The sequence below is a fragment of the Barbus barbus genome (assembly GCF_936440315.1).
Source record: "Barbus barbus genome assembly, chromosome: 22".
NCBI lineage: Eukaryota > Metazoa > Chordata > Actinopteri > Cypriniformes > Cyprinidae > Barbus > Barbus barbus.
In genome coordinates, this window is record NC_136750.1 from 15,941,776 (window position 1) to 15,959,377 (window position 17,602).

Consider the following 17,602-nt stretch of genomic DNA (forward strand, 5'->3'; position numbering starts at 1 on the left):
TCAGGATTTGCTAAATGGCGAAACCCAGTGCACAGGACCGGATGTACACAACACATTTGTCACAAGTGATAATGTGCAGGTATGCAAAAGTAATGCTAATCATGTTATCCGCAACAGTAGAGAAATTGTGCTGTGGCTGAACGGTGATAAAGTAGCAGTACAGACTTTGCATTTACATTCAAACCACAGAGGTACAAATGTGAGGAAAAACTCCTGATTCAACAAATTCTTTCACCTACTTTACAGAGGAAACGTGGGCATTCGTTTCAGAGTTATCAGCAGAGTCAGCTAATTTAATGCCTGACTCAAAAACTGTGAAGATACCAGAGACCCTTAAGCCAGAAAGTACACCCCGATGGCCTTGACCATCACTTAATATGGCCGATGATACACATGTGCCTTGTGAAGGGTCTTTGTACTTGTTTCAGTAATGGAAATCTCTTGGTCTTTCCTGTGCTGTTCACTCAATGCAGTGCACAGCAGTGTTCTTCTCTTGCTGTTTTCTCAGTAATTATTTGTGCTCTTTGAAGTCAGTGTGTTATTCAGAATTAATCTGAATCAATATCTTTTAAAGGAACACTTCACTTTTTATGGAAATAGGCTCATTTTCCAACTCCCCAAGAGTTAAACAGTTGAGTTTTACCGTTTTTGAATCCATTCAGCCGATCTCCGGGTCTGGCGGTAGCACTTTTAGCGTAGCTTAGCATAGATCATTGAATCTGATTAGACCATTAGCATCTCGCTCAAAAATTACCAAGGAGTTTCGACATTTTTCCTATTTAAAGCTTGACTCTTCTGTAGTTACATTGTGTACTAAATCTGACGGAAAATTAAAAGTTGCCATTTTTTAGTCCGATATGGCTAGGAACTATCATTCAGAGCAAAAGAAAAAACAAAAAAACATTTATGAGACAATTGTCAGATTTCATTGGTGATTTCAAATATGAAATTTAATCGCAAACTTGGTGAACAGTTTTGAAGAATTTGATATTTCCCCAGGAGCTGCACTTGCACGCCTGAGAGACGTTTCAGAGATCACCGCTGAGTGAAATGACTTTGGCTACTGTTGATATCAAATATTGTTCACATTTAAATGAGCCTCAACATTATATATGAGTACAGCAACTTAAGTTTACATTTGAAATCAGTACAACTCTCCCTGAAGCCTTGAAGCCTTATCAAACTTGCAACTAGCTCTTCACAACTCCACAGTTTAGTAAGACTCAGCAATTTGTCCAATTTGTGAAGTTATTCTTGATTCATCAGCATGTTGCCTTAGAAGAACCAGGACTCTTCCAACACACCTGAGAGAGGATTTTTCCATTCTCTTCCATTCAAGACCCCTGTGAGCTTTTGCAGTTGGCAGCTGTAATCAGGTTAGATCACTCTTACAGCTGAATCTCTGTGAAAGCTTGAAAAAGGTTTAGAAGAGCGATAACTGAAGAATTCTGCTGTCCTTCCTGACATCTGTCCAGCAGTCTCAGTCTCGTAAGCGGTGCCTCTGTGTCTGCCAGAGGAGCCCGTCTCCATTCCTGCTACAGCGTGCAGAGCAACCAGGACATATACCGCTCTGTGGCAGAGCCCATGAGAAAGACACACAGTGATCAACAACGTCCCAACAGCCTTGAGCTGGGACTGAAGATCAAGCAGAACCTTTGGGAGACTCTAAAATCCCTTCACTCCTGGAAAAAGAGCAGCCTGATGGATATGTCCTGATCACTGAGAGTATCTCTACAACCAGCGGAAGCTTTGCTCCACGATTCCATGTGAACATCAGTGAAGAGCTCATGCCTGAGGAACCCAGAAGAAAGAAGCCCAGACACTGAGTCACCAGCGGGTGTGTCTCACTCATGCTGGAAAGTGAAGCTGCGGGCTCTTTGATCGCCCCCTGGTGGCTGGCTGCAGTACAGGTCATAAACCCTGCCCTCTCCATGTAAACGAATGGGACTTGAGTCATAACAAAAAAATTAATTACACTTCCAATACAATTTTCCAAAATATGATTTTGGTAATTTAAGGTAGTTATCACGCTGATATATGTTCAGTTGTTCGTTTTTTGTGGTAAGTTGATTTTAGCTAGTAATTTGATACTATAAAAATGGGGCCTGTTGTTATGGTTGATTGGATCTGCAGGAGTTTGATTCTGCGGCTCCACCTCACGACTCTACTGAGCAGACTCGGGCTCCAAACGAATCTCTACTGCGCAGACTCTGGCACCAAACGAATCTCTACTACGCAGACTCTGGCTCCAAACGAATCTCTACTGCTCAGACTCTGGCACCAAATGAATCTCTACTGCGCAGACTCTGGCACCAAATGAATCTCTACTGCGCAGACTCTGGCTCCAAACGAATCTCTACTACGCAGACTCAGGCTCCAAATGAATCTCTACTGCGCAGACTCTGGCTCCAAACGAATCTCTACTGCTCAGACTCTGGCACCAAATGAATCTCTACTGCGCAGACTCTGGCACCAAATGAATCTCTACTGCGCAGACTCTGGCACCAAACGAAACTCTACTGCACAGACTCAGGCTCCAAATGAATCTCTACTGCGCAGACTCTGGCACCAAACTAATCTCTACTGCACAGACTCTGGCACCAAACGAATCTCTACTGCGCTACTGCGCAGACTCTGGCACCAAACTAATCTCTACTGCGCAGACTCTGGCACCAAACGGATCTCTACTGCGCAGACTCTGGCACCAAACAAATCTCTACTGCGCTACTACGCAGACTCTGGCACCAAACGAATCTCTACTGCGCAGACTCTGACACCAAACGAATCTCTACTGCGCAGACTCTGGCACCAAACTTATCTCTACTGCGCAGACTCTGACACCAAACGAATCTCTACTGCGCAGACTCTGGCACCAAACTAATCTCTACTACGCAGACTCTGGCACCAAATTAATCTCTACTGCGCAGACTCTGGCACCAAACGAATCTCTACTGCGCAGACTCTGGCACCAAACAAATCTCTACTGCGCAGACTCAGGCTCCAAACGAATCTCTTCTGCGCAGACTCTAGCACCAAACTAATCTCTACTGCGCAGACTCGGGCTCCAAACGAATCTCTACTGCACTACTGCGCAGACTCTGGCACCAAACAAATCTCTACTGCGCAGACTCTGGCACCAAACGAATCTCTACTGCGCTACTGCGCAGACTCTGGCACCAAACAAATCTTTACTGCACAGACTCTGGCACCAAACGAATCTCTACTGCGCAGACTCTGGCACCAAATGAATCTCTACTGCGCAGACTCGGGCTCCAAATGACGTAATTTACTCACGATGGCAGTGGCCATACTGAGATGTGTTGGCTTCACTTTTCTATAGTGGAAGGAAGCGGAGACGCATCGTCCATCTTTTTTTACAGTCTATGGTCACCAGTGTCACCTGCACTGTAAAAAAAACAAAAGAAAAAGTTGAGCCAACTTAAAATTTTAAGGCAACCAGCTTCAGCAGATTTTTGAGTTCTCTCAACTTTTTGTTGTATAAACTTTTGTTGTATAAACTATAAACAAGGTGAGAAAACTCACAAAAAGCTGAAACCGTGGTCCTTGAATCATAAAATGCAAGGCAGCTGCCCGTTTGAGAACAAAATGAATACCCATGTCTCCTGACAATGTATTGAGTTCTTATGAAGCAAAATGATAGGTCTGTGAAGAAAATAAACATTATTTACAATATTATTACCTGTAATCCCTCAGACAACGGTGAAATCGGATTCTTTTCCGTGAACTGGTTCTTTTGGACAGTTCATTTCAATGAACTGGTTCAATTCACTAGTTTCTTAACATAATCACTGTCACGAATCTGGTCTGTGGACTTCCGTGTACTCCCCTCCATCACATTGACTTTTGCATCACACTACTGTTGCAATTCACCCACAAACTACAATTCCCATCATCCATTGCACTGACAACACACAGCTGTCACCAATCTCACATTGCTCTGATCACACACTGCTTTATAAGCCTTGAACTTCCTCTCTGTCTTTGCCTAGTATTGTTCTGCATGTAACACTCTCCTAGTGTTAGCTGCCTTACCTAGCCATTCTGTTTTTTAAGTTTAGTTTATTTTGTTTATAGTCTCGTTCCCTTGTATCGTGGATTTACCCTTTTTTGAAATTTACAGATTTATGGCATTTATTTAGTTTCAGAAACTAACTGATCTTGAACGTGGTTACATAACTAAGCAGAAGCATAACTGGACCGTAAAAAAAACAGGTCTGTGTAGGCTACTTAATGGCTCTAATGATGGAAAGAATATAATCCCATAGAGCACTGAGAAATTGAAATCGATTCATGTTCAGCCATTTCTCCAGTCTTCAGTGTAACATGATCCTTCAGAAATAATAGTAATATGCTGGTTTAATGTAATATTTCCCATTATTATCAATGTTGAAAACTTATTATTATTTAAGTATTACTTAAGTATTATTTAAAAAAAACAAAAAAATAAATACAAAATCTTGCCAACCCCAAACATGGTTAAGGCTGAGTGATACACTATTGGTGATATCAATCTCTATCAATATCTTTGCTGATGTAAAATTTAAGAATAGTGTGTATATCGCGATATCGTAAATTTATCGAAAAAGTAAGCCAATTTTGCACGTTTCATGATTATAGAAGTCTAAATGAAAGGCAGTCAAGTCTTAAATTGTGAATTTTGCCCAAACATGTGCCAGATGTGTCAGAAAGGAAATGATCAACTGAAAAGTGCCCATATGATCCCAAGATGTCATTGTTGTGCAAGCGTTAAAGTTCACTTACAGTCAAGGCTCAGCTTTGGCCTGACATCACTGTCATTGACTAGAGCTCTACATACAATAAGAGTCAGTATGCCAGGGAGCCAACAGCCGAAAACAGGAAGTCCAGCAGGATGAGGAAGAGGCCCTCAGGTGCAGGTGACTTATGTGCTGCTAATGAGTCAAAGCAGTTACTTTCCAACCTCTGTTCATCACACATATGGGAGTTCCATATAACTAACATCTGAAAATGACACCTTATTAGATTAAAGCATATTCAGCATTTGCTCTAGAATGTAGGCCCTATATGTAACCTGTGAATGTAACACACAGATTTGCACTTAGTCGAGGAAGAAAAAAATTAATAATTTATTGGGTATGGAACTAAATAACTGAATTTGGGTCATGAATTTAGATCATATGCAAAAAGCAAACTACCAGCTCGTGTTTAGATACTGTCAATGTAACTACAGAGCCAGATTTCCTGGCAGCGGTTCTGAGGTCACTTGTCCTCCATGACAGACAGCAAAGCGGTTTCTTCATTTCTCTCTATGGGACCCGCAGAGGTTCATACGAGGCATTTTCCAGATTTTCATCGTCCTTTCAGACCACATTCTTTTCCTGCTATTAGAACAGACAACTGGACCTCAGTGAGAATAACGACAGACCTCTTGTGGGGATATGAGAATATAGGCTATCATTTGCCACAAATAACATTCATAATGCATAACCCTTTAATAGTAATACATAAGAGGAATTAAAGATTCTGTATACTGTCTGTAATTATTAAAATATCTTTTGAGATAAAAAGATAAGCAGAATGATGAAATGTAAAACTTCATGCTGCCCTTTTCGACATGAAATTGCATGAACTTTATGATACAAGTTGCATATTAACATGTAGTGTACTAGTACGATCTAAATGTTTCTGGTTCTCTAACTGGGGTTTCAGCAGTTGGAAACCTGAGTTAGATTTACGAGATCTCATGTTAATCAATAGCGCCCTCCTCTGGTTACAACTTCCAATGCAGTCTCAACAGCAAGAATTAGGCTCATAAAAGGACTTTAATACTGTAAGTTAATACTTATTATTCAGCAATGATGCATTAAATCGATCAAAAGTGACTGTAAAGACTTTTACATTGACAAAAAATAATCGAAGAATCCTGAAAAAATGTTAACAAAAAAAAAAAAAAAAAAAAAAAAACACTAGAAATGGTTGTAAATACAGATTTTCCATCACAGAAATACATTTTTAAAATATAATTTTAAAAAATATATGAAAACTGTACAGTATTTACTGTACTTCTAATCAAATAAATGCAGCCTTGGTGAAAATAAGAAACTATTAAAGAAATAAAGTTTGGTCTCTCATGATGTTACATTAAGACTGAAATGATCAAAGATTAAAAGACACCCACTCAATAACAAATCACAATGGAAATCACACATACTGTGTCAAAGTTTTCTTTTAATCCAACTTATAACTATTGCATAGACATGTTTTGTCCCATTTAAGTTGCCGGAAAAAAAAACTTACTACATAAACATGGCTTCCCAGTTAAACAGAAAAGCTTGTATAAGAAAAGAGCTGATAACATGTAAAAAAAACTGTAACTTGAATGCAATGTAAGTCGCTTTGGATAAAAGCGTCTGCTAAATGCATAAATGTAAATGTAAAAAAAAGCCCTTTATCTTTACCTCAGAAATACACAGTTATCATATTGGTCAATTTCTGGAAAAAAAAGAAATGCTTTCAGTATCTAAACTAGAGTTCTAGGAGACAGCTTCTTGACAAAATACAAAAAAAGAGACTTAATAAAAAGTATTCATAATCTTGAAATGTGAAAAATCATAAAGAGAAATGACTATTTCTCGGTCTCTTCTAGGTCTATCACATTACAATACAAATGGCAGTTTGTTTTAAAGGACAGAGCTAGAAAGATTTCTTGTCAAAAAGCAACAAAGTGTTTGGAAATGGCCTTATAGACAGCGACGTGGTCATTCTTTTCTCTCATCTTCTCAAGAAGAAGCTTCGCTTGCTTCTTTTCTAAACTAACACTAACCCGGTCCAGAGAGTAACTACTGATATAAACAACACCACGCTTACGAAACTCAAAAAGCTGACATTGTTAACATCAGCTTCACTCAAAATAAAAACCATAGACACAAAAATATTAAAAAGAAGAAACTCAAAAGATTAAAAAGTCTCACAACTTCATCACGTGACGCAGACCTGTTTTGGTTGATCTGAAATGGATCAGAAACAGGAAGACAGATGTTACATCTGTGGATTTCAGGCTACAGAAGAAGCTAGTCAGCAGGATCTGTATCTAATGCCTGTTACAGACATACTTCAACAGCTGTTTTACCCAAACCAGCACAGCAAGGATCTGTGGGATACGTGCCCAACCTAAATCCACATACACACCCTGATCCACAGAGCGATGCAGGCCGACTCGCATGTAAACCACAAGAAACACTATACTACGCCGATCTAGCCTTCAGACTTGTCATTTGCCCTAGCATTCCTCAACCACAGCCATCTTTACCCACACCGCACCTGCCTCCGCCCTGAGTGACCCAGCCCCGACTAATAACACTTCGCTTACATGTAGAAAAGCCATCATTAAGTGCTGCCATAACTAGGATGTAGTTATTCAGTAAAACCTCATTGAAGTATGTCAATCGTATTTATATACACACAACTGAATTGAAAGTACACAATTCTCATACAAAAAAAAAATTAAAAATTATAATAGGTAAAAAAGAAAAAAAGTGTTGATTTTCCCCGCTAGATTATAAAAATATTTTAAAAGTAGCTCTTTCCCATTTTAAACTCGCTATTCACTAAAGTGCTCTCAGATTCGACTAACAATGAAAACCATGAATGCAACAGTCAGCGTACAGTATATGTATCTATACACACGTGAGAAACCAAAGATAAAGCTATTCAGACCCTGCAGAGCACTAACATGAAAAAGATCACTAGTTTCTCTAAAAGAAAAAAAAATCAAAGAATTCTCAACGGAAAACATTGATCTTAAACAGGGGGATAATAAATTGAAGAACGTGTGTGTGTGTGTGTGTGTGTGTGTGTGTGTGTGTGTGGGTGATCGGATGTCGTCTGGTCTGCTTTGTTCAAGTTGTTGTTGCTGGTGTGGAGAGGCTGTAACACTGGTGTTTTCTGATGTGTGAATGAGTTACTGAAGGGGGGTTTGCTCTCAGTATTTGGGTACTTTGGTGTAATCCTCCTGTTGGACACTTTTGCAGAGGCACATGGACAGGATCATCCCTAAAAGCTGAAGTAAGCAGAGAAGACAGTGATCATAATCTGTTTCCCCACCTCTCTCTCATGCGTGCACACACACAGAGGCTAAATCAGGGCAGACGCAGTATAGACTTTTATAGTTTTATATAATTACGACAAACAAACCTGTATTTTTAGTAAAATGTTGGTTATTGATAAAGCTATAGCTCCAATAAATCTAATAAAAAAAATATTTGTTTGATAATTTTTGATCATTTAAACTAGCTATTTATATATAACTAATGCAAAAGCAAGATTTTTTTAAATTTTCTGTAAGGACTGAATCAAAAGAGACTTAAGACATTCATAATGTTACAAAAAAAATAATAATAAATAAATATATATATATAGTTTCAAATAAATGCTGCTCTTTTGAACTTTCTATTCGTCAAAGAGTTATGGCTGCTGAAAATTCAGCTTTGCCATCAAAGGAATAAAAAACATGTTAAAATGTATTAAATAGAAAACAGTTTTTCGAAATTGTTATAATATTTCACAATATTACTGTGTTTACTGTATTTTAATCAAATAAATGCAGCTTTGGTGAGCATAAGAGATTTCTGTCAAAAACATAAATCTTACCAAGCCCAAACCTTTGAATGGTAGTGTATACTTCCAATAAAAATGTGAATTTCTTTTAATAAAAACGAATAGTTGCTAATAAAAGGGGATGTTTACTAAAAATTAATATAACAATATAAATACAACAGATTACAACATTTATTTTTGTTTGTTTGTTTGTTTTGTTTTTTCAAAAACAAAAGTAATGGAACAAGGCGTACCATATTTGTGTACAGTGCCAAAATAACAAATGAATGTTCATATAATCCATGTGAAAAAACATTGTTAGAAGTAAATAACCATGAATTTGGAATGCATTTTACATGACACTCTTTCTAGATTTACCTCAATCACTGCTATTCCAACACAGACTCCCAGAATAACTCCATAGTTCCTTAGGAGCCAGTCCTCCACACTAGATACACAACCCTGGACACAGGGAATGGAGAGAAATGCAAAAACAGAATAACTGGGGAGAAAAAAAAAAAGTGTAAAAAGATATGAAGGGTTTAGAAATGATCCTGAACGGATGGAGCGGTCCAAAAATAACATCAGAAGAGACAAACAGAACAAGCCAAACTCAAACTAGGGGAAAGAAAGTGAAAGTCTAGAACAGTCATTGGTCTAGTTTACAGGAAACATTCTGATTTACAGTAAATTCTTTGTTCGCTTATTCAAACCACGGGACTGGGTATATCCTACAAATATGATACAATTTAAAAATTAATTAAAGGGATGGCATTACGGGAAAGTATTCAGCATCGCCCTTTAAATGTAAGTAGCCTGGTCTATGTTTATAGGCAAATATGCAAATATCAAGGTATGAAAAATGGCATGTTTGTGTTTTGCCTGGCATTTGAGACCTAATGAGCAGAAGCACCACCTGTGCCATACTCATGAATCAATTCATTATTAATGAAAGTGCCAAATGCCTGAATGGGGACTCAGAAATATTGGCATGGAGTGAATGGGAAAAGTTGATATCCAGTCCACAAAAGAAATCCATGTTGTACTAAAAGCAAATGGAAGGAGGGAGAGAATGCAGCACAGATGGGCAGATGCAACACAAACGCCAGGTTAGAGACAGAATTAGCAGTGAGAAGAACTAGTGTAAATGGTGAACGCTACTAGGAATCAGGAAAGGGTTAGTTCACCCAAAAAAAACTAAATAAAAACAGAATGGAAATCAATGGTCACCAAAATTCTTTGGATAGCAACATTCATACAGGTTCTGAATGATATGAGGGTGAATAAATGATAACAGAACTTTCTTATTTGGGTGAACTATCCTTTAATATTTGACCATGTACCACAAAACCAGTCATAAGGGTCAATTTTTTTAAATTTATATTTATACATCTGAAGAAACAAGCTTTCCATTGATGTATGGTTTGTTATGATAGGACAACATTTGGCTGAGACAACTATTTGAAAATCTGGAATCTGAGGGTGCAAACAAACAAATTGCTTTTAAAGTTGTCCAAATGAAGTTCTTAGCAATGCATATTACTAATCTAAAATAAAGTTTTGATATATTTACGGTAGGAAATTTACAAAATATCTTCATGGAACATGATCTTTATTTGACATCCTAATGATTTTTGTCATAAAAGAAAAATCGATAATTTTGACCCAAACAATGTATTGTTTGTTGGCTATTGCTACAAATATACCCCTGCTACTTATGACTTGTGGTTTTGTGGTCCAGGGTCATATATAGGAACATGCTGTATGTGTGTACCATAGTGAAGACAGGCCAATCAGAGGACAAAGTTCCACACAGGCCTGTTTCTTTTATATCTGTGCCAGCGATGGATTCATTTCTGCAGGAACATGGATACAGATTCTGAGAATTGTTCGTTTGACTCTTTATCACCACATTATCCGTCCAGTTAGACGGTCCAGTCCAACCACAGCACTTCATCTATGAGAGAAAAAAAGCAGGAAAGAATTTATTACAGTATAAAAAAACACAACATAAAAATCTAGACACATTGTTGCAGAAAACCTAAATGAAAATAACCTGAAAAAAAGCTGCCTGTTAAACAAGAGAAAAAAAGCCATGACAAAAGTCCTAGAAACATAATTATCTGTCATTTCTAAGATGTGCAACAGATATTACTGTAAGTTCACTACAAGAGACTGCAGGTATAATGGAAAATATCAGTGAGGGAGGAAATGGCAGACAATAGTTGAAGGAAAAGCTCACTGTTCTCTGGAGGTAGTCCCAGGCATGCTCAGATGTCTTGTTATCACCAGTGTAGTTCACCAGAACTGTGTTCACAATAGTGGACATCTCATGTTTCAGCTAAAAATAAGCACATGGAGACTGTGATTTACACTTTCTTGTCAACTGAAAAACACTCACTGTTATAACACTAACTGTAATCTGAAATTTCAACAACAATCAACATTCTTTAATGCTTGAAACTAAATAAATATTCATACACTACCATTCAAATGTTTAAATGTTTGCATAATTTGTTGCATTTATGTTAAATTAATTGAAGCAAAAATATTTTATTAGCTATAATTCGTTTTTTTATATATATTTGTTTTAAGAATCACATGAGCAATAAATAAATAAAGTATTGAAAACACCATCATTCAAAAGACTGGATTATGCAAGACTTTTTGGTAACACTTTACAATAAGGTTTCAGGTTTCATTCGTTTATAATATTAGTTAACAATGAAAAACACTTCTGCAGCATTGGTTAATTTACAGCATTTGTTCATTTTAGTTCATGTTAGTTTCAACTTTATTGTAAAGTGTTACTGTCTTTGTAATATTTTGGGATCACCAAGGGTGTAGCAAAAATACAGAAAAAAAATTAATACTGTGAAATATAATTTCAATTTAAAAGAATTGTTTTCTATTTTCATATCTAAATGTTTTTAATATTTAAATATTAAGTAAATATTTATTTTAAATACGGAATTTATCACTGTGATGCCAAAGTTGAATATTCAGCAGCCTTCAGTGTCACATGATCTTACAAAAATCATTCTAATATGCTGATTTGCTGCTCAAGAAACATTTCCTATTATTATCAATGTTGAAAACAGTTTTGCTTCTAAATAATATACCACGATTATTTTTTCAAGGTGTTTTGATAAATAGAAAGTTGAGATGGAAAGCATTTATTATAAATTACAAATGTTTTTACAGTCACTTTTGATCATTTTCATGTATCCTTGCATAAAAGTATTTCGAAATTTGTTTATTGCCATTTAACTGACAAAACCAGCACTAACAATTTAAAACCATTCTTTAAATTAAAAAAAGAAAAAAAAAGGTATACATCCACATCGAAAACCTTGTAACAGCAAATCAGTGTTCAAGTGAACATTATCTTGTGAATATCTTCACAAGAGGTTCATGCGTGTGTAGGAGGGCCGGTGAAGTACACTGCACTGAGGGGGCTACGGCACAGTGTAAGAGACTGTTGTGAGCCTCGCCCTGTTCTGGAAAAAGCAGTCGGCATGCCCTGTGGTGAAGCACACAGAGAAAACAGAGCATGCCCTAGCACAGACTCCAATTACCAGAAAGATTAGACACGCTATACTAAAAGTAAAATATCTATATTATAATACAATAATGCAAACACAGAATCAGACTAAACACAGCAAGTTAAGCTGAGCATTAAGCATGTGCTTATGGCTGGGGTTACTTAACTAAAACTGGCTTAAGATAGGCTGACTAAGCACAATTGAGTTAAACTCCTGCATTAGAGGATGTATCCTTCCTAATTACTACAGAAAGGCTGATGAGATGAAGTGCAAGTCCTGTGAGACGGGGGTAGCTGCAGCCTGGAGCAATGGGCGTGCTGAAATGAGGCGTTCTGAAAGGTGAATCAGTACAACAAAATCTACCCCTAACCCTACCCCCACACCCTGACAGACAGCTTTGTCGACCAATCATTAAGACCTTTCTCCACGCCCCTACCTTTTGGCACGCCCTAACCTTTCGCCACGCCCATTGCTCAAGCCTGCAGTTATCCCTACTTGAGTCCTGTTGTTGTTTTTTAATCATGTTTGTGCATTTTCATTTTGTTCTTAAAGAGGGCGCTGTTGGTAATATGAGATAAAGCGAGGGCTGTAGAATCGCCCACATCAAAGACGCCACCTGTTTTTATTACTCACGGATACATCTCACATACCACACACACAATCTTGTGCCACAAGGTGACTGTTGTGCAACGGAAAGTGAATGAGTTCCACTTCCTTCATTTAAATGAAGTGGAATACAGCAATGAATGCGCAAATCTTCATGGGTTAAAACCAAAGGGTTATGAGATTACAGAACAGTCACAACAGCGGACTAGAAAAAGAGTTGCAAGCTTGTATTGTGTTGCACGAAACATCCTTTTAAAAAAAAAAAAAAAAAAAGCTGTGATATGCAAACATAAGAAAATAACGTTACCACCAAAACACTTCTGGGTCATTTAGGAGAAACATACAACATATTTACATATTAAAAGTGGTAGTTCCAGATAAACTAAATCAGAACAGAAGTTTTCTAATCAGACTAGTGATGGAGAAGCTCATTTTAAACAGCTTCTTCTTTTTTAGCTTTGTTACATTTATTAGCTACACTACCAGCTAACAAACAGTAGCTATACTGTAACTATACTGAAGCCATTTAAAGTGATAGTTCACCCAAAAAATGTTTTTAATTGTCATCATTTACAATACCTCAAGTTGTTCCAAACCTGTGTTCTTTCTTCAGTTGCTGGTCTCCACTAATTTCCATAGAATGGGGAAAAAATCTATGAAAATCGATGGGGACCAGAAACTGTTTGGTGACAAACATTATTCAAAATGTCTTCTTTTGTGTTCAACAAAAGAAATACATTTATACAGGTTTGAAACAACTTGAGGGTGAGTAATGATGACAGAATTTTCTTTTTTGGGTGAACTACTCCTTTAAAAGTGTAATATCTTTAAAATAAAAATAAATAAATAAACAAAATTTCTATTTTTAAATATAACGATCACATCTCATTTAGGGTGAAAGAACAGACTAGATATTTGTCTTCTACAGATACATTTACACTAAACAAACCAAATATAAAAGACACCAAAATGACAACAGCACATAAAATAATTAATTATAAATTATAATAAAAAGTAAAAAAAAACAAAAAACAATGGACCTTTCCCGAACCCTAACACCCCCCCCACTTCCTGTCAAATAACTGTCGTATCATTATAAAGGAAGAAACGCCAAAATCTGCCATCTTTAGAAAATAATGATAATTAAAAACTTCTGAAATATTAACATAATACTAAAATGGTATATAAATGGCACTAAAATAACTCTTTCAGAGGTATGGTCACCTACCAGGTCTCTCTGGAAGTAGATGATGACAGCAGCCGTCACCTGGGCAATGAGGATGAGGAGGAGGCAGGTGAAGTACTGCAAACAGAGGACAGAACAGTCTGTTCACTGACAATTACTGGACACTCAAATAAAAGCGAAAACCTCAAAGTCTACTATGTCATACTATGTTAAATACCCTTTAACTGATATATTATAGTCATTAGAAGTCCAGACAAACATGTCCACATTAATGTTCACACATTAACAAACTTTCAACAATGCTTGGTTGCATAAAGCAAATGAAAAGAGTGACAGCTAGTTAACTTTATTTTCTAAATGGGTCAAACAGTTTAACAAAGACTCTTTATCATGCTAATGGGGAAGGGTTTTCTGAAGCTCCCTCAGCAGACGCTCTGGGCAGGCATAACCCTGAGCTTGTTGTGACTGTGATTACTACAGTGTAGCAGCACCTCTCTGCCTGACAGCTTCTGTGAATGGTTCAGTGCTCAATGAAGCTGTGCTAAAAAAAAATAAAGTGTCAAACCTCAAGCTATTAACACTGTTATTTTATAAATACTGTAAAAAATAGTGACAAAAAAAATCAACACATAATGCAAGTTTTGCTACAACTGAATATAGTTAGATGCAAAATATAATTTATATAAATAGCCCAGAGAACAGAATGAGCTAGCTCATGTAGTCAGCAGTTGATGTATATATATATAAAAATAAATATGCAAAATAAAATAAAATAGCCCAGAGCCCAAAACAAGCTGGCTTTGATGTAGTTAGCAGTAACACACACACATACATACATATGTGTGTGTGTGTGTGTGTGTGTATATATATATATATATATATAGTCATGGCCAAAAATATCGGCACCCTTGGTAAATATGATCAAAGAAGGCTGTGAAAATTGATCTGCATTGTTAATCCTTTTGATCTTTTATTTAAAAAATTCACAAAAATCTAACCTTTTATTGGATAATAAGAATTTAAAATGGGGGGAAATATTATTATGAAATAAATGTTTTTCTCAAATACACGTTGGACACAATTATTGGCACCCCTAGAAATTCTTATGAGTAAAATATCTCTGAAGTATATTCCCATTCATATTCACAATTTTTAGCACTCCAGGGTGATTATGAACATGAAATTATCCAGCCATGGCTTCCTGTTTCACAGAAATATAAATAGGAGGGAAAACAAAGCCCAAATTCCCTTAATCATCCATCACAATGAGAAAAACCAAAGAATATATTTCTGATGTGCAGCAAAAGATAATTGAGCTTCACAAATTAGTGAAGTGGCTTTAAGAAAAGAGCTAGAGCAGTGAAAATTCCCATTTCCACCATCAGGTCAATAATTAAGAATTTCCAATCAACAAACTGCCTGGAAGAGGACATGTGTCTATATCGTCCTAAAGCACGGTGAGGAGGAGAGTGGCTAAAGACTCTCCAAGGACCACAGCTGGAGAATTGCAGAAAATAGTTGAGTCTCGGGGTCAGAAGAGAAAAAAAAATAAAATAGTCAAACAGCACCTACATCACCACATGTTGTTAGGGAGGGTTTCAAGAAAAATTCTCCTAGCTCATCCAAAACCAAACTCCAGCATATTCAGTTATCAGACAGGACTGGAACTTCAAATGGGACTGGCTTCTATGGTCAGATGAAACTAAAAAATGAGCTTTTTAGCAGCAAACACTCAAGATGGGTTTGGTGAACACCGGGATAAAAAGTGTACAATGAAATATACTGCTGTATTTTTGATGTTGTGGGCCTATATTTCTGCTGGAGATCCTGGACATCTTGTTTAGACATATGACATCATGGATTCTATCAAATACCAACAGATAAAAAATCAATAAGTGACTGACTCTGTTAGAAATCTTATAATGGGCCATGTTTGGATCTTCCAACTGGACAATAATCCAAATACAAACCTCAAAAACAACACAAAAATGGGTCACTGAGCACAAAACCAAGCTTCTGCTATTCCATTCCAGTCCTCTGTCCTGAACCCTGTAGAAAATGAGTGAGGTGAACTGAAGAGAAGAAGCACCGTCAGGAGCTGTGAATCTAAAGGATCTGGAGTGATTCTGGATGAAGGAATGGTCTCTGATCTCTTGTCAGGTGTTCTCTAAGCTCATCAGGTATTATAGGAGAAGATTTAGAGCTGTTAAACTGACAAATGGAGGTTTCAAAAAGTATTGAATAAAAGGGTGCCGTTAATTGTGGCCAGTGTGTATTAGAGAAAAACATTTATTTCATAATGATATTTCCCCCCATTTTAAATTCTTATTATCCAATGAAAGGTTAGATTTTAGTGAATTTCTTAAATAAAAGATCAAAAGGATTAACAATGCAGATTAATTTTCTTTGATCATGTTTACCAAGGGTGCCGATATTTTTGGCCATGACTCATATACATACATGTGTGTGTGTGTGTGTGTATGTATATATATATATATATATATATATATATATACACACAATATATATATACACATACATGTTGTGTGTGTGTGTGTGTATAAATATAGATATTTATATATATCAAAAACAAACTTATGTAGTCAGCAGTAATATATATATATATATGCACCTTACGAAAAATAAAATGAAATAGAGACCAAAACATGCTGGCTTTGATGCAGTCAGTAGTAATAGTATGTATAGAAATAAATATGCACTATAAAAACAAAATAATAAAAAAATAAAATAAAAATACTTATAATAGCCACGAGACCAAAACATGCTGGCTTTGATGTAGTCAGTAGTAATATTATGTATAGAAATAAATATGCATTATAAAAATATTAAATTACATAACATTACATTGAAATAAAATAAATCACTTACCAGTCCTAGCAGGCAGCGGACCTCATAAATGGCACCGATGCAGCCCAGGAAGCCCATAAGCATTGACAGAGATCCAATCCCAATCAAGATGTAGGCACCAACTTTCAGCGTTGTGGAGGACTCATCTACATGAACAACAAAGACAGAAAACAATAGTCACACTCTCTGACAACGCCAACTTAATAGAAAAAGTACATAAAAAACCTAGATGTTGAAAATGAATCAAGATCACTTCTCTTTAGTGATTATTTGATCTAACACCACAAACACAACAATTAAAAACTCATAGCAACAGCCCTAAGTTTACGTTTAGGAGATGCTGAAAGTGAAACTGAGGTTGTGAGGAAAGGGGAGGGTTCATGGCAGATTTTCAGCACTCATTTCTTTCTCTTCTACAGCTACAGTCTTGCTTCAGGCTTTGCAGCTCAATTTCAGATGTGTGCACAGGAAGATGTCACTTTGACGTGAAAATATGGTCTAAAAACAAGGTGTTGGCATTGTAAGTGAAAATAATCACCATGAAGCACTTCTCTTATCAAAATAGCTTATCAATATTTTTAAACAGTGTAACCTAGAAGTAAGCCAACTGAATTTTGTGTCTAATAATGGTATTTGCAAAGCTTACAGACTAATTAATATTAATTTCACTATTTGAGTAAGACCAAGTAAAAGGGCAAACCAACTTCTATCACTTCGATCAGTTTGGCAAAACACAACAAGCCTTCTAGGCTTCTATAGTTCCTCAGTATATAAACGTGGTTTCCAGATTAGTCATGCGGAC

General features: G+C 36.6%; 1 protein-coding gene across 6 annotated transcripts in view; it reads right to left on the reverse strand.

The window, feature by feature from the left end:
* Positions 1 to 5,805: 5,805 nt before the first annotated feature.
* Positions 5,806 to 17,602, reverse strand: part of LOC306888564 (CD82 antigen-like) — a 41,760-nt gene continuing 29,963 nt past the window's right edge. For 4 of the 6 annotated variants that reach the window (XM_079446958.1, XM_079446959.1, XM_079446960.1 and 1 more), the window contains 6 exons: positions 16,822 to 16,946; positions 13,975 to 14,049; positions 10,838 to 10,936; positions 10,370 to 10,552; positions 8,974 to 9,057; positions 5,806 to 8,059 (listed from right to left, as the gene is read on the reverse strand). In XM_079446958.1, coding sequence (XP_079303084.1) covers positions 7,982 to 8,059; positions 8,974 to 9,057; positions 10,370 to 10,552; positions 10,838 to 10,936; positions 13,975 to 14,049; positions 16,822 to 16,946 — 644 coding nt within the window. In that variant the 3' untranslated portion in view covers positions 5,806 to 7,981. Of the gene's footprint in view, positions 8,060 to 8,973; positions 9,098 to 10,369; positions 10,553 to 10,837; positions 10,937 to 13,974; positions 14,050 to 16,821; positions 16,947 to 17,602 lie in introns of all 6 variants that reach the window. The other 2 variants (XR_013785758.1, XR_013785759.1) reach the window with 1 other exon arrangement.